The sequence below is a fragment of the Acanthochromis polyacanthus genome, chromosome 7, assembly GCF_021347895.1.
Source record: "Acanthochromis polyacanthus isolate Apoly-LR-REF ecotype Palm Island chromosome 7, KAUST_Apoly_ChrSc, whole genome shotgun sequence".
NCBI lineage: Eukaryota > Metazoa > Chordata > Actinopteri > Pomacentridae > Acanthochromis > Acanthochromis polyacanthus.
In genome coordinates, this window is record NC_067119.1 from 33,732,270 (window position 1) to 33,757,257 (window position 24,988).

The 24,988-nt window shown below is 42.5% G+C and overlaps 2 protein-coding genes across 6 annotated transcripts in view; one reads left to right on the forward strand and one right to left on the reverse strand.

The window, feature by feature from the left end:
• The window catches only part of LOC127534728 (uncharacterized), a 110,160-nt gene that overhangs the window by 26,569 nt on the left and 58,603 nt on the right, over window positions 1-24,988 (forward strand). The gene's annotated exons all lie outside the window — the stretch shown is intronic.
• ncaph (non-SMC condensin I complex, subunit H) overlaps window positions 772-24,988 on the reverse strand; it is a 54,597-nt gene continuing 30,380 nt past the window's right edge. For 4 of the 5 annotated variants that reach the window (XM_051950679.1, XM_051950678.1, XM_051950680.1 and 1 more), the window contains exons 14-19: window positions 20,683-20,790; window positions 8,538-8,684; window positions 4,048-4,158; window positions 3,786-3,862; window positions 3,162-3,237; window positions 772-1,978 (exon numbers count right to left, since the gene is read on the reverse strand). In XM_051950679.1, the coding sequence (XP_051806639.1) occupies window positions 1,919-1,978; window positions 3,162-3,237; window positions 3,786-3,862; window positions 4,048-4,158; window positions 8,538-8,684; window positions 20,683-20,790 (579 nt within the window). In that variant the 3' untranslated portion in view covers window positions 772-1,918. The remainder of the gene's footprint in view (window positions 1,979-3,161; window positions 3,238-3,785; window positions 3,863-4,047; window positions 4,159-8,537; window positions 8,685-20,682; window positions 20,791-24,988) is intronic. The other variant, XM_051950682.1, reaches the window with a different exon arrangement.

Below are 24,988 nucleotides of genomic sequence, written 5' to 3' on the forward strand. Positions count from 1 at the left end.
ATCTTTTGTGTTTATAATTGAACAAATGGACTGAGCAAAGGTGTGTTAAGAAAGACGTAACAACATACCATATTTGCAGTGAGTTTGAAACAAGCACACTTATTACCAAGAAACAGTAAAAGTGATTTTATAAAACACCCACCAAATCAATTGTTCTCCATGAAGAACAGCTGAACAAAAATAATTCCTAAAAAATATATTACATAGGTAGCAAAAACGGATGTAGTTGTTAGTACACTGCCCTTTGAGCTGCTGGAGCGTTCAAGTTTGTAGGATTTTTCCATTTCTAGTTATACTGAATTATAAATGTAAAATAATTTCTAGACCATGACAAGTTGTTTTGATCATAAAGTAAAATACTAGATTGGTCATTTTTGTTTTGTCATTTTGTGTCTCATTTTGTTTATGTTTTGTCTTTGTTTTGTTGTTCTGTCTGTTATCATTTGTCTCACATTTTTGTCAGTTTGTGTTTCCTTTGTGTCTTGCTTGTATTTTTTTTGTCATTTTGTTTGGCTTTATTCATAGTTTTGTGTATTGCTTTTGTCATTTGGTGCTTTTTTTTGTCTCACTTGTCGCTTTTTAACTTTTTGTTTCTAATTTTTTGGTCTCTTTTGTGCCATTTGTCTCATTTTTGTAATATTTTGTCCTGTTTTTGTCATTTCTAAAGCAAAATACTTCATTCTGTTCCAGGTACCTGTGACTAAATGTGTTCCTTTATAGATATACTGTGATCTGGAAGTTGTAATGGGTAAATGATAAACTGAGGCATAATGTTATTAAAAATGTTAATTTATTTTTCTTAAATTTCAGTTTGTTCAGAATATTTTGTAGAATCATAGTTCCTTAAATGTGAATATTTCAGAATGTACTTTTTTGCACTAAAACAAAGGGGGAAAACTTGGAGTTGTGGTGATTCAGAGGTCATTATGCTCCGATTGTAGTAGTGCGGCTCACCTTCAGCCCAAGATCAAATTGGGCTGAAGGTGTCCCCAGACCTGAAATGCGTTTGACACTCCTCTCTGACATAAGTCCAAAACCTGATCAGTCTATCACTAGGAAGTCAAGCCACAGTGCAATATGAAATCTGAGCCCATCAGCCTTTTGCAGCTCCCTACATGAATGTGTCTAATTAGAAGACATGAACAACCATGTGGGAGATCTCACTTAAAGATCTTTCAGTGTAATGATCCATATGACAAAGTGACAGTGGTGAGTGCAGTTTGAGACAGTAGGACAGAGCAAGCCCTCCTCACACCACAGGACTGAAAATCAGTCTATCAGCTCAGCTACTCCTCCCTGTCTTGCAGCTTCTTGTGTACTGGTGTCACGGCGTCACACTGTGTCCCACCCAGCCAGCGGCTCCAGTCTCGACCAACCGGTTCCACCTCTATCCAGAGAGGCAGCGACAGGGTTTAAATGCCATTCATTATCTGCTGTCATGTCTGACAACTGCTGCCCTGAATCACAAGCAGCTAAAAATAACCAGAGCTATTATGTCCATTCGGGAAACAATTTGCCTGTCAATCCTTTGCAAGTGAGTAAAATACTGTACATTTCCTCCTTGGAAATGTGAATCATTAAAAAAAGGGGGCTGACATTTTGCCATTAACCTCTACGACACACATATTAAAAAAAAAAAAAAAAGACTTTATTTCTTTTGACAAAATACTTTTTTGCATGGTGGTTGAGTAGTTAAATTATCTACACAAGACAGGCAATAGTACAACTTTGCTATAATTATAGAGAATAAAAGCAGCAACCACATTTAAACATTTTATCAGCACAAAAAAAAGGATAAAAGCAGAAAATGTGAAGAGGAGAGTGTCACAGAGAAACAATAGACATACAAATTTAAGAAAGTTACAAAAGCAAAGAATGAAATAAAAGAACACCAATGATTTTCTATACACGTTTCTTCTCATTGGCCTTGTTTGATGATAATATCTGACATGTCATCAACCTTCACCAGCTCCAAATTCTGTAAAAAAAATAAATAAAAAGGTAAAAATGACAGCATGAATAACTCAGTGATGAATATGCCCCTATTTCTTAATCAAGAATAATTACTTTCTTAATTTCTAAAGTTGCAATTTATGTCATGTCCACAGAAGTAAACTGACGTAGAGCATTACAATGTGTAGCAGAATATTCTACGATAATGAAACTATTTTACACAATATTTTTATACAAGGACACCTGCCAGACAATCAGAAATTTGTATTTAGAAGATAAATCTACCAAATGGAATTAAAAATAAATACATCAGTGGTTTGACATCTATTAAATATGCTTATTCACTCTGTAGTGGAAGTTGAAAAGATGAAAAGCTCAACACCACTCTCATACCCAAATGCTGCCTAATAATCTATAGGTAGTCGCCAGTTAGCATAGCTTAGTACCAGCAAGTTACTGCTTATAGTTTAGAAACTGACCACTACTTAAATGTAGAAGATTTTAAACAAATATTTAGCAGGAAACCTGGTCTGCTGTGTAAAGTTATAGTCAAACAATGGTAACCTTAGCAGAGAATGAAGTCACATTCCCTTTGAGCGTCTACATTTCACATTTTAGCATTTGGTCCAGGTGCACGTCTGTGTTACTTTATGTGTGTCTCCATTTGTGAGAGTGCTGTATTTTATTTATTTGATGTGGACAGTGCACATTAATGCACATCTATTTAGACCGTAATGGATGTAAATATGCCAGATTATAGCAAACAATACTAATTTACATCCGCACTCCCGAGGTAGGAAAATAAAAACAACATAACAGTGAAACATAGGACAACAGGTCGCAATAAAAGGACAATAGGTCACAATCACAGAGCAAAAGAGACATGTCAGGTCACTCGATGTATTTAGTCTCTAGCATTACTAAACACATCGAATGACCTGGTTGTGGTTACGGCACCTTTAACCCTAGAAAAATGCCAAACTGGCAGAGCCTGTTTCCAGTCTTTATTCTCAGCTGACAGATAAGCGGATGGTATCAACCTTGTCATCCAACTCTCACCAGGAAGTTGAATATACGCATTTCCCAAAATGTTGAACTATTTATTTCAAATGTATCCTTTTTTCAACTTTCTCCGGAATTGAAGCAACAGAATATATTACACATTTCCAGTATTTCTACTTAGAGTGATTAAAGTAAGCAACACTCACCTTTTCATTGGCAAGATGAAGCAGAGCAACAAATGCCAGCGGCACCGACAGATTCTGAGCCATAGTGTTTGGCAATCTGGAGCACCACAGAGTGAGAGACAAGAGAAAGAAGTTCACAATAATTTCTACATTCTATTAGTCATGATGTTTAAGCCTTTAAAGGTTGTTATTTAGTTCTGCTGCTTGCTGCTTCACAACAAGGTTCAAGTGATGATAATCTACTATAACTGGCATCAACCCACACAAGAGTTTTGGTTCACAGAACTAAAACAAGAGGGTTCAGACACAAGCTTAATCTAACATACACTGCCCTATCAAGCCAATATTTCTAAATCTGAGTTAAAAAACAAGACCAATATTCTATATCATTCTGTTTAAAGTGACTCCCCAATATAAAAATCTGACAAGCCATTGTGAATCTACAGGTGGACATTATTCTATAGGAACACTGTCACTTTGGAGAAGACACTCTCATATTCCACTGTTGACCCCAACAACAGTGAGGTAAAACATCCTCACATGGAGATATTTACAAGTAGTACTCTTTTGGTGAGTGTTATTCAGTCATTATTATTCTTCATTAGCAATGTGGCATGGCAGGCATGACAGAAGGTCTGCTGGTACCTTTGAAGCAGTGTCTTTGTGGTCTGGCTAAAGACTTTCTCCCCGCACACTTCTGGCTTCTCCACAGTCTCCGCCACCTACAGGGAACATGAAGACAAAACTAATAAACCAACAGAATCAAACAGATACACACAGTTAAAACTGACCGTCAATCTCTCTTCTACCCACCACAGTTGAGCAATGACTGTCGACTAGTTTCAAAACCTAAAGCTGATTGATGTGCCATCTTGTGTACTTGCAGACAAAAACAGATGTAATTTACCTCTGTGGGTTTTTCTGGACTTTCAGTCAGAAGAGTCCACATGCTATTCTTGAGTTTCTTCATGTCCATTTTCTTTGCTGTCTTGGCATAGTTGATCTCAATCGTATTAACCTACAGAAAAACAAACAAGTACACATATGACTCTTTTGCAAAATGTGCACAAAACCTTCAGGATTCCTGAGTGCTTTGTTACACCAGGAGTTACTGACAGTAGGCAATGTCAAGTACTAGAATTCTACTGCCAGGAAGAACTTTTGAACTGTCAGAGATTGTTAAGCAGTTCTCATTCTTAGCATTCGTTTCAATGTCTGACTATGGGATACGCCCCCTGCGTATGCCTCAGAAGCATTTATCTCATTACGCCAATCCTGATTGGCTGGTGATCGCAACGCCTGCGTCAGGTGGAGTCACCCACCCTTAAGTAGCCTGCGCCACCACGCAGCATCACATAGGCTACGTTCACACTGCAGGGCTTAATGCTCAATTCCGATTTCTTTGTGAAATCGGATTTTTTTGCGAGTTCGTTCACATTTCCAATTAAATGCGACTTGTATGTGATCTCCTGTGTGAACCTTACATGACCCAAAAGTGTCCCGCATGCACAGAAGAGGAAACAACGACACGCAGAGAGCATGTTCAGTGTTTACGGAAGTAAACATGGACGCCAACAGTAGAGCATGTCTGGTCATTTTAAAAGTTGTTGTCAAGCCAGAACCAGCATATTTATAACTTAATCATTTTAAGGCGAAGGTCAAGAAGGAAGAGAGCCAGGATTTTGGCCCTGGCATTTTGTGGGGCAGTGGCAGCAACGCCTGTCCAGAGACGGTCCTGCTCCACCGCTCCGCTGCTTCCCCCTCCACCAGCATGGATATGCAGTCCCTGTGTAAACGCGCTGCATTCCTGCTGAACATCCCTTGGCCTGCAATAATAACGGAGACCACCAGATCCCATTATGAAGTGAAGAAATTCCCCCAGGCTGCGAGGACAGCGAAACAGCTACTCCCTGTCTTCCCTGAGCTGCTCCACGAGGTGTCCTCCACATGGAAGGAACACCTATTCAGCAGCAAAAGCCCGATACACGGAGCTTCCTCCCTGGATTGTGAGGGCACGGAGAAGTCTCGCATTCTCTGCATGCCCCCCATGGAGCCGTAAGTTGCGGCGCACCTGCACCCACGGCTGACTACCTCCTCCAGAAACCCCACACTGCCATACAAAGCAGGCCGCTTCCAGTCCGCCATGACGGAGCACGCTTACAGGGCTGCAGCACTGACTGTCAGGGCACTGAAGGTCACCTCCATACTCGCAGCATACCAAGCGGAGCTATGTGAGGATATGACGACCAAACCTGACACAGTGGTGTGGGATGAGATTACTGTGATAACGGATATCTGCCTCCGCGTTCAGCGCTGTGCAGTCCAAGCCACGGGAAAATCTCTGGGAATGATGGTGTTGCAGGAAAGAGCCAGATGGCTCAACCTGACCAACCTATCGGACAGAGAGAAGGAGGGCATTATGGACATGCCAGTCATTCCAGACGGCATCTTTGGCTCCACTCTAGCCTCAATGCAGCAACGCTGCAAGGCGAAGGAGGAGGATGAAGCTCTCCAGCTCTGTCTCCCTCGCAAGCCAAGCCCACACCGGCCCCAGCCCTGCGACAGAGCTTCGGCCTCCAGTCTGAGTTTAAAATCCGGACACAGCCTAAAGCCCGTCCTGCCCCTAGTGCTCCACCCAGACAGGAGGTGAGGACCGGCTGGCCCAGAAAGGCCCCCCGCAATGACAGCAGCTCCGCTGGTACAGACGGCCAGTCAGCAGGCCAGGAAGAAGAAAAGGGGAGCCTGACGGCCTCCCCTCTTCCCACCGGTGCCCATGCTGCCTGTTTGTTCCCATTCACCAGCCCCACCGGTTCTCTTCCACAGTGTGCTACTCGGGGTTTCCTGAGCCCACGAGTCCCCGACGCTAAGTGCGCTGCCGATGCAGCAACAACGCATCCCAGCAGAGGGCAGTGTTTCCCCTACCATTATATTAGGGGGGCGCCCCCCCCCCCCCCCCAACGGCACCCCCCGCCCCCCCAGTAGGTCAAGTTAAATTAAAATAATTGTTACTTTTTTACACGCAAACTTTAGTTTTCCTGCATAAAGGCACATGCTGTCCTTACAGCACTCGCTGCAGCACTTTACTGTGTCTACTCCCCCCTCCCTCCGTCTTGTAAACAGTCACGCTGCCCCCCACCCCACAGTCACCACACACACAAACACTAGTTTGCAGTGGCGCTTCTCGTGTTTTACTTTCTACAACAAACTATGGCCAAAATATAGAGTTATTTCAGCCATAAAATAAAGAAGCAGAAGAAAAACCACCTCTGATGACAGTGACGCGCTATGAGGTAATTACGACCGTATAGCAGGGCCATGTGTTGTTGTTCTCAATCGTGTAGGAGAGTTAAAAATGAAAAAAGAACGAAGGGAAGTGGGACCCGCGATGAAACTTCATAGAGAAAAAAAAAATGAAGACGCTCTTTTTAACAGCATGACTTCTTATGATGCAAAATTTGAGACGTCTGTCGTAATATTGGGCCTAAAATAAAGTATTGTTATTATTATTATTATTATAAAATAATTAGATGAAGCCTTTCAACACCGTAACGTAAAAATGGGCTAAAAATGATTCACACGCTCAATAAGTGGTACAAAATGGTGAAAATTATATATTTTAATATCGACGTGCGCACACACGTGTACACACACACAAGCGTGAGCGCACATGTGAGCAGACTCCCGCCAGCGACTGTAGGAAAATGGCACATGAAAAACAAAGCAAAATCTTAGCGTTTTTTAAACGCTCACAGTCACAGGGTGATAATGGCAACACCAGCCGCCCCTCTGGCTCTTCAAGCAGTAGCACCCAGAGCAGTTCTGCCTCTCCCGGGCCAAGTGACAGCAGCCAAAGTTCTGCACGGCAAGCCCCCCCACCTGCCCCGCAGCAAAAGTCATCATCTCACCACCGCATGTTGGGCTTTGACCATAGACTGTATATATAGTGGACGTAGCATCTGGCTCCAGAATTGAAGCCAACCCGGAAGTGTCAAAAACTTGCAATATCACGCCGTCCGCTAGGGTTGGCTCCAAGACGCTTTTTCTCCATAGACCCCAATTCATTTTTGGAAAAAATAAAATTTGATAGACTGATTTTCTACGGCTCAGGATTTTTTCCCCGTTAGTTTTCATGGTCAAAATGAGAGATCAGGTGGCCGATCTTAAAATAAATCAATACTGAATTTTAAATAAATCGTTAAAGTTGGCGGAGTCAGGGAGCGTGGCTATACTTGATAGACAGCAACAGAAGCCTCTGCGGTAAAATGTGGGCGGGATAAGAGAGTCCTCAGCCAATCCTGCCCCTAGTTGCTCTCCGGTCCAGTCTGTTTGATGACGCTTTTTACGTCACTGGCTCCAAAAAATCCAAAACGGCGACCAGGAAGTAGCAAAATCCGGGCTTCATTTTCTCGGCGTTGAAACCAACGGGTGACGTCACGGTTAGTTTACGCCTGGCTTTGACCCAGCTTGGTTGTCAGAGGGGAAATATTCCCCCTGGCTGTACAAAACTGATATTGGTAAGTAATTAATGCTTAGAGCACACTATGCGATATCAGGCCAATTTTAGTTTAGTGTCGGGTGAGACAAGAGCAGACAAGCTCCGACAAAAAACCTAGCCAAAATTGGCCTGATATCGTGTTGTTAGCTCTAGGCATAAGCAAGTAATTAATAAAAATACATACATGAATGTAGGTAGGTAATTAAAACATATTATGACTCAAATTCCTTATTTCGAGTTTTTGTACGACGGCGACAACGACCGACGCGAAAACAACCCCCCCCCCAAGGCACCAATCCTAGGGGAAACACTGAGTGGTGTAATTTAAATACTACTGGGCTCCCCCAGAGTGTGATTAACACTACTCAGAGCGCTAGAGCATCCTCCACCTTGGCTCATGCAATACTGAGTACTGGACCCACTTAGAGCAGAGGGCCATTCCCCGAGTGCTGGTGGTTGACTTGAGATAAGCATGTCTGGCAACACGGGAGTTTCCATATCCCATAATGAGATATCGAAATGAATGCTAAGAATGAGAACTATAGGTTACTTGCAAAACCCCGGTTCTCAGAGTAGCATGAGTGAGATGTCTCACCAGACAGCCCTTCTTGCTACGCGAAGCGAGAAGAGCTTTGAGTGATGCTGCGTGGTAGCGCAGGCTACTTAAGGGTGGGTGGCTCCACCTGACGCAGGTGTTGCGATCACCAGCCAATCAGGATTGGTGTAATGAGATAAATTCTTCTGAGGCATACGCAGGGGGCGTATCCCATAGTGAGACATCTCACTCATGCTACTCTGAGAAACGGGGTTACGCAAGTAACCTATAGTTTTAGTTACAGCTACTATTGTGGAAAGGTGCCTAATGTGTCTCTATCCAGAGGTTCTGCTCATGCATTACTCACCCTGTGTGGCTCAGGCACCAGATCCTCCTCTCCATAGGTGGATATACTCTCAAGGTCTTGTGAGGGCAGAGGTATACAGTCCCCTGATGGCTGTGTATCATCTGAACTGGTAAATCCTTCAACATCATCATCATCACTGTCACCTCCCTGAAGCAGAAGAAATAACAAATAGACCGTTCATTTGGGATTAAGTTTGAGATGTGGTTCCTGATAACTTTTTTTGCTTTGCTGGGACTTATTGATAATGTTCCATCTCTTATTACTGAGGAAATCAAAACTTCTCACTTTTAGCTGCTTCTTCAATATTTGGAGCAGATGTGGTGTAGTGTTTACATAATGACAATGACAGTGGGATCATTTAAATGTGTGACATGGTCTAAACACTAACAGGTTCATAGACAGTCACAAACCCCAGCAGACCCTCCCAGCTCTTCCACTCTCTCTGTTGGTGCTGTGACATATCAATGATAAAACCAGCATAAACTTTACAGTGAGAGAAATGTTTAGCATTCTGCATTCACATCCTGACTCAGCAGGAAAAAAAACATGGTGGAAAGAGACAGTAATGACACTTCCGGCTTGAGTGTACAGACACACTAATGACACTGATTTTCAGAGACAAGAGCTAAGGTGGTGCACCACTAAAAAAAAGACTGCATTCACGATCATCTAGAAACTACTTGGCTGGGATAGAAAAGCAGACAAAGATCAAGTTCATCTGAGATCACAATATAATTCATATTAACTGAAAGTTTGTTAGTGGTAAGTTAGTAAGTTGGATATGGATTAGCTGGACTCAACAGGCTAATATCAGTACAGCAGGTCGGTTTGCATAAATGACTTCTGACCTCAAAACAGTATCACTTTTAACAGTTCTAATGCTGATTATGTGCAACCTCTTGCCCATATTTATTCTATTATTTTTTCATTTGATTTCATTTACCTCCCTCACTGTATTGTACATCTCTTGCCTTTTTTTTTTTTTTGCATACACTACCGGTCAAAAGTTTTGGGTCACCTAGACAATTTCATGTTTTCCATGAAAACTCACTTTTATTCATGTGTTAACATAATTGCACAAGGTTTTTCTAATCATCAATTAGTCTTTCAACACCATTAGCTAACAATGCAGCACTAGAACACAGGAGTGACGGTTGCTGGAAATGTTCCTCTGTACTCCTATGTACAGTGAGTACAGAAAGTATTCAAACCCCTTGAAATTTTTCACTCTGTGTCATTGCAGCCATTTGCCAAAATCAAAAAACTTCATTTTATTTATCATTAATGTACACTCAGCACCCCATCTTGACAGAAAATAAACAAATGTAGAAATTTTTGCAAATTTATTAAAAAAGAAAAACTGAAATATCACATGGTCATAAGTATTCAGACCCTTTGCAGCAACATTCATATTTAACTCACATGCTGTCCATTTCTTCTGATCCTCCTCGAAATGGTTCTGCTCCTTTATTGGAGTCCAGCTGTGTTTAATTAAACTGACTGGACTTGATTAGGAAAGGCACACACCTGTCTATATAAGACCTTACAGTTCACAGTGCATGTCAGAGCAAATGAGAATCATGAGGTGGAAGGAACTGCCCAAGGAGCTCAGAGACAGAATTGTGGTAAGGCACAGATCTGGCCAAGGTTACAAAAGACTTTCTGCATCACTCAAGGTTCCTCAGAGCACAGCAGCCTCCATAATCCTCAAATGGAAGAAGTTTGGGACGACCACAACTCTTCCTAGACCTGGCCGTCCAGTCAAACTGAGCAATGGTGAGAGAAGAGCCTTGGTGAGAGAGGTAAAGAAGAACCCAAAGATCACTGTGGCTGAGCTCCAGAGATACGGTCGGGAGATAGGAGAAAGTTCCACAAAGTCAACTATCACTGCAGCCCTCCACCAGTCGGGGCTTTATGGCAGAGTGGCCCGACGGAAGCCTCTCCTCAGTGCAAGACACACGAAAGCCCGCATAGAGTTTGCCAAAAAACACATGAAGGACTCCCAGACTATGAGAAATAAGATTCTCTGGTCTGATGAGACCAAGATTGAACTTTCTGGTGTTAATTCTAAGCGATATGTGTGGAGAAAACCAGGCACTGCTCATCACCTGCCCAATACAATCCCTACAGTGAAACATGGTGGTGGGAGCATCATGTTGTGGGGGTGTTTTTCAGCTGCAGGGACAGGACGACTGGTTGCAATTTATCCTTCCCTAAGTCCCGCCCCCCTTGGTTACTGTTGCTATGCCTGTCAAGCTTTCCCTCCTAGCATGAAATATGGAGTTTTTAGCAGTACCGGTGAGTGATATTTCTCAGGAGACATGTGCAAATTTCTGGACATATTCTACAGCGATATCAGAGAGAAGCAGACAGAAGGCTCTCCAATATGCTTTTGAGAACTGCATTCACCAAATTAAATGGTGGTGGAGTACAAATGAAAAGGACTGTAGGAGCAGATTTGGAATTACTGTAATTATATTGGTGTCAGTACTTGCAATTGATTGTCAATTTTGCCTATAAAACGTAGGAACCTTTGTGGCTAGGTAGAGTTTCCAGCCGGAAGGGACAAATCAGTTTTTGACTGCGGAATGCCGTACACGGAATGCCGAACCGTGAAAGACAACTTATGAATGGGAGCTTGTGCACTTTGGAGTGTTTTGGAAAGCCAATAAAGACACTGTGTGGAAGGCAAGTTAAAACGAGTTGGACATTCATTTATTAGTACGGTTATTAAGCGCGTCAATTATGTTTTTATGATTCCCGGTTGGGCGCTCTCAGTGGCTTAAAGCTTTGGCTTAGCCCCTTTATCACAAGTCAAATACTGATGTGGAAAGTTCGGCAGCGGTTGCAAGGATTTTTTCGTCATGTTTGCTGGCAAGGACGCGAGGACAAGGGATTCATGGCGGTGGCGGAGACTTCGAGGAGGCACGGTCGGATCATCACCTGTTTACCTGCGTTCCTGGACCCAGCTGCGTGGAGAGACGCCGGTGAGGACACGGAGGAGCTTCACAGTAGCGGCTTTGCATGTTCAGTCTTCTGAAATAGGTATGTGTAGCGCTACCATTAGTAATGATGGCCATCTAAAACTAAAATAGTGTGCACAATATGGCGTAATTCCAATGTATTGGTTGCTGAAGTGGAACAATATTTTGACTATGTATTGATTGAACTGTCGGATTTAAATGGAGGATTGCGCATTGGAGGACACACAGCCGGACGTCAGTTTGCCAGCTGCGTCGGGCAAAGGGGACTCTGAGGCCGGCTGTGGTGAGACACTGACGAGCAAGCGGGTGATTAAACTGTCTGCTAAAGGGCTTGCTGACGAGATAGACCGACTCCAAGGTGGTAGAAAAACTAAGTTAAACAAAGCAACTGCTTTAAGAAACACGATAAAGGATTTTATGCAAAGGGGTAAAAGGGATGAGGTACAAAAATCTTTGAATGAATTTTGTGAGCTATGCGATGAAGCAAAGTGTATGCATGATTCTTTAATGGGGTTGTGTCGGTCAGTATAGCCTTCTTTAACCCTTGCCTCAGGTTAAATCAGGACCAGCTCTCCGTTTAAAGGGTTAGATTCTATCTGCCTATTAGTATTCCACCTAACAGGTTTCAGCAGAATAATTAAGCTGGTGTCGAGGAATACTCGCCTAGGTCCTAACTGTCTTCTTCCAAACGTCTTACCCCTCTTACTCCAATAAATACTCTCTCACTAAGCAGCCCTCCTAAGTAGTAGAATTGATTTATTGAACACGTTTGTTAACGACAGCTTTACTCTTAAAACTGTGGCACTTGTTGATATTCCTTGGTTCGTTTTAGAGGTTTGGAAAACTAACCTCAGGGGTAATGTTTAAATAACTAGTTGGATTAAAGTAACCTTTAAGAACCATTAGATTTAATGCACACAATCAACTTAACTTTTTTCCACTATGCAGAATAGGTGAATCATAATCATTTCATTAGACTTCTCTTTAAATGCAATATAGCGTTTTATTAAGCAATTATTAGCAGGGGCACAGCATTAATTCATGATTAAACAATTTAATTATTTCTGATTATTTCAACTTAACTAAATTAAACTAAGCGTAGCGTACCTAAGAATCTTCTCTAATTAGTAAATTTAGGAGAGAGAGCGGACAGCGCGGCCAAGCTGTCACGCCCGGTCTTGACCTGCATCTAGTTGAACTCCTCCGTGGACCAGCAGACTCGGTACGAAGTCTTCTTTGTGGGCGGAGGGTGTTCTTCATAGGCAGGGGGAGTGGAGAGGTCCCGAAAGCCAATCGTTGGTCTGGCAGTTATCTTTTGTAGCAGCAGCTGGAACACAAGTGCAGGTGTCTCAGCTGTCTTCTCAGTCGGGTGGTGGTGGTGGAAAGCCCCCGTCACACCAGGCTGTGGTGGGTCACTGGGTCCTCCAGCCCCTGGAGTGGAGCAGCCCTCTGCTGCTTCCTCCTGCGCCTCTCTGGATGTCGTAGGTGCTTGCCTCTCTTCATCTCTTTGGATAACTGCAGACCTCTCAGGACTCTCCTTTCAGCAGAGTGTGGTCTTCTTCTTTTGAACAAAGTTAGAACAACTTTGCTTCCAACGATGTTCTCAGTGATCTCTGGAGCCTAAGTCCCGCATTGTCTTCACGTCTCTTGGGCAAAAGATCTGGTGTCAACTCTTCAGAACTTTGGCAATGCTCTCTGGCAGCTCCGGCGAGCAGCATCTCTTGCAGCTCCGGTGAACAGCATCTCTCCCCTCCGGGGGAGAACTCCGAATTCAGTGTCTCTGACTCTCTCTTTTATAGTGTCATCCTCTAATACACACATCTCTGGCTCGGTACGCCCCTGACACCGTCTAACTCATGCAATCAACTTGTTATCACATACATCAGTAATACAGAAGTCATGGTTTTACAGCAAATACACAGCATCCACCTTCCGTTGTTAACACACACACACACACACATTGCTTGAGACATGTTGCCAAGACCATATTTGGCCACAGAACTTCCTCAATGTCCTCCTTTCTGCAGTGTCATGGTGACTTCTGCTTTTTGCCCTGCACACAGCTCAGATTACTTCAATTCAAAACTCATTTAGTTACACTGAATCACTTCTTATCATACTCCATATTGTTAAACACATAATAATCATTTTAAATCATTCTCTTCTATAGCAATCATCATTTTCAGAATATATATCAGCCTATTAAAATCATTCTTGCATCAAGCATAAGCATAATCATGTGGTTAACTTATATAGTTTCTCATTTTAACTTTTTATTGGTTTGCTTAAAGCTTTTATTTAGGTAGTGGTTGCTCCTGGGATCTCAAATAACTAGGCCCCACTTGACAGTTGTTACCAACAGAAGAAAAAGAGACATGAAATTTGGATGAAGGCAAAAATGATGGTTAATGATGAATTTGTTCACGGTGTTGGAGAGTGGGTAAAATCTAGAGAAAACTGTGCGTCTGAAAAGGGAAAGAATTATGATGTTGGTGGTGACCATGATGATATTGAACCCAATGACAGTGTCTCTAATACGGGTAAAGATTCAAACAAAAGTTACAAAAGTAACAGGTCAAGTACTGCTTCCTCGGTAAGAATAAAAGTAGCAGCGGAAAGAGCTGCACTTTTGGCCAGAATGGTCGCTTTAAAGGAACGACATGCACTGGAAGAACAGGAGCAGCAAATTAAAAGGAAAAAGGAACACCTTGAATTGAAGACGGAACTGGCTGCATCAGAAGCTAAGTTGGCTGTTTTGCAGGCTTCTGAGGGACAGGGACATTCTGAAGCATCAATAGATGGCATGAACTCTTACTTTGAAAGAGAAAAAAGGAAGCTGGTACAAAATGCACTCAACCCAATGGCAAAGGAGTATGAGCCTGCATTGGACAAAACACAGGAGCAAAGGGATTGGTCATTGCCACCGTTTAAACAACCAGCAATGGAAACACAACCTTTGGGAACATCAAAGCGTTTACCGCCTGCCACAAACAGGTGATGGCATAATTCCAAACAGGAAGCAAAACATGGATAATCAACATAAGGATCAGTTTTCATCTGGTGACGTTTTTAGTATTATGCACAAACAAAATGAAATAACAGCTGCCTTAGTACACCAACAGCGCTTGCTTTCTCTGCCAGTAAGAGACATTCCAGCATTCGAAGGTGATCCATTCCAGTTCAAAGCATTTGTTAAGGCGTTTGAGCAAAGTGTTGAGGAAAAGGCAAGTAAAGCTGACTGCCTTTACTATCTGGAGCAGTTCACAAAAGGGCAGCCAAAGGAACTAGTGCAAAGTTGCCAGCATATGGACCCTGAACGTGGCTATATTGTGGCCAAAGCTCTTCTCCAAGAACATTTTGGTAACAACTACAAAATTGCTATGGCATATATTAAAAAGGCTATAGCTTGGCCAACAATAAAATCAGAGGATGCCAAAGCATTACAAGCCTATGCTTTGTTCTTACGTGGGTGCTGCAATGCGATGGAGGAGCGTCATCATTTGCAGGAATTGGATATGCCACGTAATATGAGGACAATAGTTTCTAAATTGCCATATAAGCTGCGGGAAAAATGGAGAGCCGTTGCTCATGACATTATGGAGACTTGTGATCGGAGAGCTCACTTTGTTGATGTGGTGGTATTTCTGGAGAAATACGTGAGAATCCTGACTGATCCAATCTTTGGAGATATTGAAACATATGCACCACAAAGTACAGTCATCTTAAGACCTGCTAACAAATTTAAAATGCAATCAAAGACATTCAAAGGAAAGGAAAGCAGTTTTGCTGCTATGGTGACAGCAGTTCATTCCCCAGAAGAAAAGACAAACACAAACAATACAACGAAACAGGACATCTTGTATTGTTATTGCTGTTCACGTGCTCATTCTTTGGAGAAGTGCCAACAGTTCCGGAGTAAAAAGCACAGAGAAAAGATTCAACTGTTAAAGGAAAAGAGAATATGTTTTGGATGTTTAAGACCTGGACATGTAAGCAGTGAATGTGATAAACGCTTGATGTGTGAGGTTTGTGATCGACAGCATCCTACAGTTCTTCACATCACAAAGGTCGAAGCTGAACCAAAGCGAACAGGCCAGTTACCAGCAGGTAGCCTTTCAACAGCTTCCCAGACATGTGGACATATAGGGGCTGGAAAAGATCGCAGCATTCTCAGCATCGTACCCGTGCAAGTTAAATCCACCAAAGGAAATGTAATTATTCAAACATATGCATTTTTAGATCCCGGCAGCACGGCTACGTTTTGTTCAGAGTATCTTATGCGGCAATTGAACATTGTTGGAAAAAGAACCCATATTTGCTTGAAAATAATGGGACAGGAAAAGGTTGTTCCCACTTATTCCTTGTTTGGAATCGAAGTTTCAAATCTTGAAGAAAAGTGCTTTTTTCCCTTGCCTGAAGTTCTCACACAGAAGGAGATGCCAGTCTCTTTAGATGACATTCCCACTGCTGCTGATTTGGGAAAGTGGCCTTATTTGTCAAAGGTTCACATCCCTTTTATAGACGCTAGCGTCGACCTTTTGATAGGAACCAATGCTCCCAGGTTATTGGAACCATGAGAAGTGGTGAATAGCTGTGGAAATGGTCCATATGCTATACGAACAGTGTTGGGTTGGGTTGTCAATGGTCCTTTAAATGGAAATGGAAGCACTGGTGAAATGGAGCTTCCTTCTGTTGTGGTGAATAGAATTTCTGTATCTAACTTGGAAGTCATGTTGAAAAGTCAGTATAAGCATGATTTTAATGAGCAACCTTCAGAGCACAAGGAAATGTCCAGGGAGGACATTAGGTTTATGGAGGCTATGGAATCTGCAACTTTACAGGATGGGAGGTATTACCTTAAGTTGCCATTTAAGAGACCAAATGTTCACATGCCAAACAGCTTCACAGTGGCGAAGCAAAGGATACTGGGAATAAAAAGGAGGTTTATAAGCAACCCAGAATTTCATAAAGAATATACATGTGTTCTAAACGATGTCATTGAAAAGGGCTATGCAGAAAGAGTGCCTGAGGAGCAGTTGCATGGAATACCAGGAAAAGTATGGTATATACCTCACCACGGTGTTCGCCATCCCAGGAAGGGCTCTCTGCGAGTGGCATTTGATTGTGGAGCCACCTATCAAGGCACGTCACTGAACAATGAACTGTTACAAGGGCCAAATCTTACCAGCTCACTGCTTGGGGTTCTCACTCAATTCAGACGAGAGCCTGTGGCAATCATGGGTGACATTCAGGCAATGTTTCACCAGGTGAAGGTTGCAAAACAAGACAGAGACTATCTGCGCTTTCTTTGGTGGCCAGATGGTGACCTCAATAAAGAACTAGTTGACTACAGGATGACGGTGCACCTGTTTGGCGCCGTTTCTTCTCCTAGTTGTGCTAGTTATGCGCTTAGAAGAACTGCTGATGACAACAGCACTGATTTTTCCACCCAAACTGTTCAAGCTGTCAAACAAAATTTTTATGTGGATGACTGCTTAATGAGCCTGAGCTCTGAGGAAACAGCGATGCAACAAATCAAGGAACTTGTTACTCTCTGCAAGAGAGGTGGATTTGTTTTGGAAAAGTGGGTGAGCAGCAGTCGGGCAGTGCTGCAGGCAATTGGAGAAGATCAGTGGGCAAAGAATATTAAAGACCTTGATCTGGATAAAAATGAACTTCCCATGGCTTTAGGTCTGCTCTGGTGTGTCGAGTCAGACTCCTTTGAGTTCAAGTTAGAAATAAGACAGCAGCCTCTGACCAGACGTGGAATGTTGTCTACAACCAGCTCCATTTATGACCCTTTGGGATTCTGTCACCAGTCACTTTGTCTGCTAAGATGCTCCAACAACAGCTTTGCAGGAGAAGCTGTGGTTGGGACGATGCTATACCACCAGATATCTTACGTCAATGGGAAATGTGGCTACAGGAGGTCAAGATGCTGTCTTCATTCAAAATAGAACGATGCTTGAAGCCTGAGAAGTTTGGAAACATCATACATAGTCAATTGCATCATTTTGCAGATGCCAGCAAAGATGGCTATGGTACTGTGAGCTACATCAGGCTGACAAACTGCAACGATTATGTTCATGTTGCTTTCCTGTTGGGTAAAGCTAGAGTCACACCTTTGAAATCTGTGACGATCCCACGATTGGAGCTGACTGCTGCTGTCCTGGCCGCCAGAGTGGACATCATGCTAAAGGCAGAGTTACAGGTTCAGCTGGCAGAGTCTGTGTTTTGGACAGATAGCACATCAGTCCTGAAATACATTAATAATGAGGATAAACGTTTCCATACATTTGTGGCAAATAGGATTTCCACAATCCGAGATGTCTCAAGTCCTTCTCAGTGGAGACACGTTGGCTCTAAAGAGAATCCAGCAGATGCTGCATCAAGAGGGATGAAGGTGCCAGATTTTCTGAAAAATACAAGCTGGCTTAACGGTCCTAGTTTTCTATGGAAGCCCATGGCAGATTGGCCATTAAATGAGCATGATAAGGTGGATTGTGATGATCCAGAGGTCAGAAAAGACATCTCTGTAAATTCTATTAGACATGGTTCACTGAATGCCACTGACCATCTCATGTTGTATTTCTCAGATTGGAGAAAACTGAAGGTAGCAGTAGCCTGGTTTCTCCGACTGAAAAATCATCTGTTGGAGCTCAGTTACCAGAAACAGGGTTTGAAGTGCTCTGAACCACAAACTGGTAAGCAGAAAGATCGCAGTTTGACGCTACAGGATCTGTTGGAAGCAGAATTAGCTATAATTCGCTACTGTCAGCAACAAAGGTTTGTGGATGAAATCGCATCTCTGCTGTCTGAGAAGAGGACAGTAAGTAAACAGAGTTCCATCTACAAGCTTGATCCTATTCTGGAAGATGGACTTCTTAGAGTTGGAGGGAGGTTAAGTAAAGGAGCAATGCCTTTGGAGGAAAAGCATCCACTCATCCTTTCCAAGGATCAGTACATCTCCAAGCTCATTATCAAAGACATTCACCAACTATTGGCACACAGTGGTCGAAATCACACACTATCAGTACTCAGGAGGAAATATTGGATTACCAACTCCAATGCGGCTGTTAGAAAGATGATTTCTCAATGCAGTTATTGCAGACGCCTGAATGGAAGGGCTATGGAACAAAAGATGGCATATCTTCCGAGAGAAAGAATCGTGCTGGACTTGCCTCCATTCACTAATGTTGGAGTGGACTATTTTGGACCTGTGGAGATACAGAGAGGCAGGACAACCTGTAAACGGTATGGAGTAATATTTACCTGCATGGTCAGTCGAGCAGTCCATCTGGAGGTGGCAAACTCGTTAGAAACAGATGCCTGCATAAATGCAATACGACGTTTTATCAGCAGGAGAGGGCAGGTGGTCAATATAAGATCAGACAATGGAACAAATTTCATTGCAGCAGAAAGAGAACTTAGAAAGGTTCTTGCTGAATTGAATCATGAGCGCATTCAAGGCGCTTTGATTTCAAAAGGAGTCGAGTGGAGATTCAACACACCAGCAGGATCTCATCATGGTGGAGCTTGGGAGCGTATGATACGCACAGTAAAGCATGTGCTAAGCTCAGTTTTGCACCAGCAGAGACTGGATGATGATGGACTCCAGACTTATGTGTGAGGCAGAAGCTATACTCAATGATCGTCCAATTATTCAGTTGTCTGATGACCCAAATGACCTAGAACCTCTTACTCCAAACCACCTCCTCCTTTTAAAGGGAAAACCAGCCTTACCACCTGGACTCTTCAAATCCTCTGACATGTATGTGAAGCGTCGCTGGAGACAAGTTCAGTACATTTCAGACTTGTTTTGGAAGCGATGGATTCGTGAATATCTACCATTGTTGCAAGAAAGACAGAAGTGGAACCAAAGAAAACAAAGTTTAACTGTCGGGGATATTGTTGTTATCATGGATTCCTCAGCTCCCCAGGGTTCCTGGCCTCTTGGCAAAGTGTTAGAGGTCTTTCCTGATAAAAAGGGTTTAGTGCGTTCTGTTAAACTGCAAACTAAAAATAATATTCTTGAGAGACCAGTGACTAAACTTTGTTAAGTTCAAGAAGTGTGAACAGAGACATTATATGTGTCAATTGAGGGTTTACATCTTGCTCCTATGTTGCTTTCTTTGTATTGAATTGTCTTGTCTGCCTGCCATGACAATTAGGGGCTGGTGTGTAGGAGCAGATTTGGAATTACTGTAATTATATTGGTGTCAGTACTTGCAATTGATTGTCAATTTTGCCTATAAAAGGTAGGAACCTTTGTGGCGAGGTAGAGTTTCCAGCCGGAAGGGACAAATCAGTTTTTGACCGCGGAATGCTGTATGCGGAATGGTGTACACGGAATGCCGAACCGTGAAAGACAACTTATGAATGGGAGCTTGTGCACTTTGGAGTGTTTTGGAAAGCCAATAAAGACACTGTGTGGAAGGCAAGTTAAAACGAGTTGGACATTCATTTATTAGTACGGTTATTAAGCGCGTCAATTACGTTTTTATGATTCCCGGTTGGGCGCTCTCAGTGGCTTAAAGCTTTGGCTTAGCCCCTTTAACAAGGACGTTAAAACAGAGGGAAAAGTGCACAGATCTCAGTGTAAGCGCCAAACACCCCATGTATTGTCACTTCACGTCAAAAATAATCATATACAAGAACAACAATGTTCTTGTACAGCAGGGTAAGCCGATATGTATTATATACATTTAAATTAATGTTATGTTAACTGTCATTATCATGTGTTTGCCCATTTCTATCTAAGCTAAATTTGTGTTTGTTTACAGTGCGCCAGGATATTGCTCACATATAGTGGGGCTGATCTATATACTTGATCTCATTAAGGCACAGCAAAGCCCAGCAATGTCTTGCACAAGTTTGCCACAACAGTAGCACAAACTACGGGGTTACAACATTAATGCAGTACCAATCTCATCTGTTGTTGTCGCCAAAGCCAGACGTGAGCGTAGGCGGAGACCCATAGATTGCTGCTACCAGTATGTCAGAAATTGTCTCTATATATCACCAGTATTTATTTTGCTCAAATAATACACAGTAGCTCAAGTTTTAAGAGAAGTAACCTTCCATTGAGACGTCTTTCTTTGCTAATGTTGTCTGACCTAACACACAGAGCTACGGTTAGCTAATGTTAGCTACCAACTTACCTTAGAACAGACGTAGGAGTTCTTACTGATTTTGGAGGGATTCAGCTGATAATGCGGTCTCCCACACTGCTTAATCCACATGCGGTACCTTTCTTCTTGTGTCTTTGGCTTGGGGAATGCAAAAAAAAAAAATCAACACCACCCTCCAAGCTTTGCAGATAACGAGTGTCGGACTTGCAAGTACCGTAACACACTGCTTCGGCATATTGTCTTCTGCTGAAAGCTTGACAGACCTCTCGTGCCTAGTGTCAAGTAAGATGCAGATGTTGAGGTCTCGGAAAGCACTCAGGCTCATTATGGCCCTAAGGTAACAAAGGTTTTGAAGCAGACAAATAAAGATCTAAAGAAGAAACATTATAAAGTTAACCACATGATTATGCTTGCTGAAATATATATATTTTGAAAGTGTTGATTTGATTAAAGTGATGATTTATTATGTTTGTTACGTCAAGATTGAGAAGAATGATTTAAGAAGTGATTCTGTGTAAAGTAATCCTTGTTTAGGCTCTGTGTGCATGTACAAGCCTTACAGGCTTTGTGTGTGCAGGCCTTAAAAAAGCAGAAGTACAGAGAACAACAGTCACCATGACTCGGCAGCCACAGTGACACAGCAACCTCCTCAGAAAAAAGGGAAGTTTGGGAAAACCCAGAAGGGCCAGCTGAAATGTGTGTGTGTTAAACAGAATGTGGACACTGTGTATTTGCTGTAACAACATGTCTTCTGTATTACTGCTGTATGTGATGACAAGTCGATTGCATAAGTTAGATGGTGTCAGGGGCGTACCTAGCCAGATATGTGTGTGAAGGAGAGAGTATAAGAGCAGCAGCACAGAAGGGTTAGATGGGAGACGTTCGCCGGAGCTGTAAGAAGAGCTGCAAAGGGGAACTTGGCCGGAGTTCTGAAGAATCTTCACCGACATCTATTGCCCTAGAGACGGGAAGACAACACGGGACTTAGGCTCCAGAGATCGCTGAGGACATCGTTGGAAGCAAAGTCTTTTTCTGACTTTGTTCAACACGCGAAGACCACACTCTGCCAAACGGAGAGTCCCAAGAGGTTTGCTGTTATCCAGAAGAGACCAACAGAGGGAAGAACCGACCACATCCAGAGAGGCAAAGGAGGCAACAGCACAGGGCTGTTCCCCTCCCTGGGGCTGGGAGACCCAGTGACCCACCACAGCCTGAACAAACGAGCGTTCTCCAACATCACCATCTAACAGAGAAGACAGCTGGGGCGTAAGCACTAACGTTCCAGCCGATTCCAGAGATAACTGCCAGACCACGATTGGCTTACGGGACTCCTCCGCTCCCCCTGCCAAGGGATAAGATCCTGTTGTCCGCAAAGAAGACATCGTACCGAGTCTACTGGACATCTGAAGACTTTTCCCAGACGCAAGTCAAGATTGGGTGATACGGTAGTGGCCACGCTGTTCGCTCTCTCTCCTAAATTTACTAATTAGAGAAGATTATCAGGTACGCTCAATTTAGTCACTTTAGTATAATTTTTAATCAGGAATAATTAATTGTTTAATCATGAATTGATGCTGTGCCCTTGCTAAATATGCTTAATAAAATGCTTTATTGCATTTAAAGAGAAGCCTAATGAAATTATTATAAACCACTGATTCTGCATAGTGGTAAAAAGTTAAGTTGATTGTGTGCATTCAACCTAATGGTTCTTAAAGGTTACTTAGTCCAAATTGAGTGTTTAAACATTACCGCTGAGGTTAGTTTTTTCCACACCTCTAAAACGAACCCAGGAATAGCACCAAGTGCATGCAGTCCTTAGAGAGAAGCTGCCGATAACGAACGTGATTGATAGATCAATTCTATCACTTAGAAAGGCTGCTTAGTGGGATAGCATTTATCAGATAAGAGGGGTGAGACGTTCGGATGCAAGGCAGTGAGAACCTGGGTGAGTGTCTCTCGATTCCAGCTTAATTATTCTGCTGAAACCTATTAGGTGGAATACTAAAAGGCAGATAGAATCTAACCCTTTAAACGGAGAGCTGGACCAGACTTAACCCGAGGTAAGGGTTAAAAAAGGCTAGACTGGCGAACACTAGTTACAGTTGCTAGGTAGGATTGGACAGTAGCCATTTGTGGGAGGGGCTTAGCAAAGGGTCAATTGAAGGAAGGAGGAATGTGGCCAAGTACAGAGATATCCTGGAGGAAAACCTCTTCCAGAGTGCTCAGGACCTCAGACTGGGCCGAAGGTTCACCTTTCAACACGACAATGACCCTAAGTACACAGCTAAAACAACAAAGGAGTGGTTTCAGAACAACTCTGTGACTGTTCTTGACTGGCCCAGCCAGAGCCCTGACCTAAACCCAATTGAGCATCTCTGGAGAGACCTCAAAATGGCTGTCCACCAACGTTCACCATCCAACCTGACAGAACTGGAGAGGATCTGCAAGGAAGAATGGCAGAGGATCTCCAAATCCAGGTGTGAAAAACTTGTTGCATCATTCCCAAGAAGACTCATGGCTGTACTAGCTGAAAAAAGTGCTTCTACTCAATACTGAGCACAGGGTCTGAATACTTATGACCATGTGATATTTCAGTTTTTCTTTTTTAATGAATTTGCAAAAATTTTGACATTTGTTTTTTTCTGTCAAGATAGGGTGCTGAGTGTACATTAATGAGAAATAAAATGAACTTTTTTGATTTTGGCAAATGGCTGCAATGACACAGAGTGAAAAATTTCAAGGGGTCTGAATACTTTCCGTACCCACTGTAGATATTCCATTAAAAATCAGTTGTTTCCAGCTAGAATATTCATTTGCCACATAAACAATGTCTAGACTGGATTTCTGATTGATTTAATGTGATTTTTTTTTTTAAAAGTGATTTTCTTTCAAAAATAAGGACATTTCTAAGGGACCCCAAACTTTTGACCAGTAGTGTATGTTGTAATTCTTATTATCCTCTTAAGACCTGCCGTCCACATATGTGGACATGTTTATGTTTCTTGATTTTTTTTTCCCCCAAAAGGGCATATTGTTAATACTAATAATAATGCTAATATTACTGCTTCTACTACTACTACTAATAATAATAATGTAAATCTATGAGGGGCCGTACAAGACTTAATTCATTCTCGTCCTCTCACACACATATATTTTCTCTCATACTCACATACATTCTCCTGTGACACACATACATTCTCCTTTCACATACATACATTCTCCTTTCACACACATATATTTTCACTCTCTTACACGCATACATTCTCCTCTCACACACATACATTCTCCTTTCACACACATATTTTCCTTGCACACACATACATTCTTCTTTCACATACATATATTTTAATATTCACGCACACACACATTCTCCTTTCACATTCATACATTCTCCTAAATAAATAGACATATATGTATATGTACAAAGAAATATATGCATGAAAGAGAAGAATGTATGTATGTAAGAGGAGAATGTAGGTGTGTGAGAGGAGAATGTATGTATGTGCGAGAGAGAATAGTGGAAAAGGAAGTAAGTATAGTGGAAAAGGAAGTCCATCGTTTTTTGCGCTGTGATTGGCTGAAAAGCTCAAGTGGGCGGTGATGTTCAGGTAACGGTTACCATGGCAGGTGGAGAGGAGTCCCGAGCGCTTCAGCAAGCCATTGGGGTTTTAAGAAACATTTTGTCATGGTTGATGCTACAGGTACGGATCCGTACCTGTAGCATCTGTACTAGAGGTACGGATCCGTACCTGTAGCATCTGTACTAGAGGTACGGACCCGTTAAGGTCACTGAAGAGCTGGCGCCGGTTAACTACTATTTGCTGCACATTACAGGCCGTTTATATGAATGACTTTGACGGTGAACATTGTATAATTTAACCAAAAATATACCGTCTCCTCTCACACTTTAGACATTGCAGTTTTTACGCTTTTAGATGCCGTGTCTAAATTGTTTGAAGTCCAGTTCCTATTAATTAGTTTACCGCGTTCAGTGGTGGAAGCGGCTGACGAACTCCATTGCAAATGTTCCCATTTAATTTCGGGCGCTAATTTACAAGATAAAGTTAAGGATGTCGAATATGAAACAAACACTCGTGAATGGTGAGGAGCAGCTCTTTAATTCGGCATGAATTAACCCTTTAAGCTTCAGTGTACCGCCGGCGGTACACCTACTAATTTGCATAGGAATTTCAGGAATGTCCGACGGGTGCAAACGCGATTATACAAACACTATATACCGATGGAAAGCTTAGATTCTCATGAATCCGCCGGTATAAACCACTTTCAGATGCGATTACCACAGCGGGTGAGAAAAACACATTTGTCCGACAAAAAC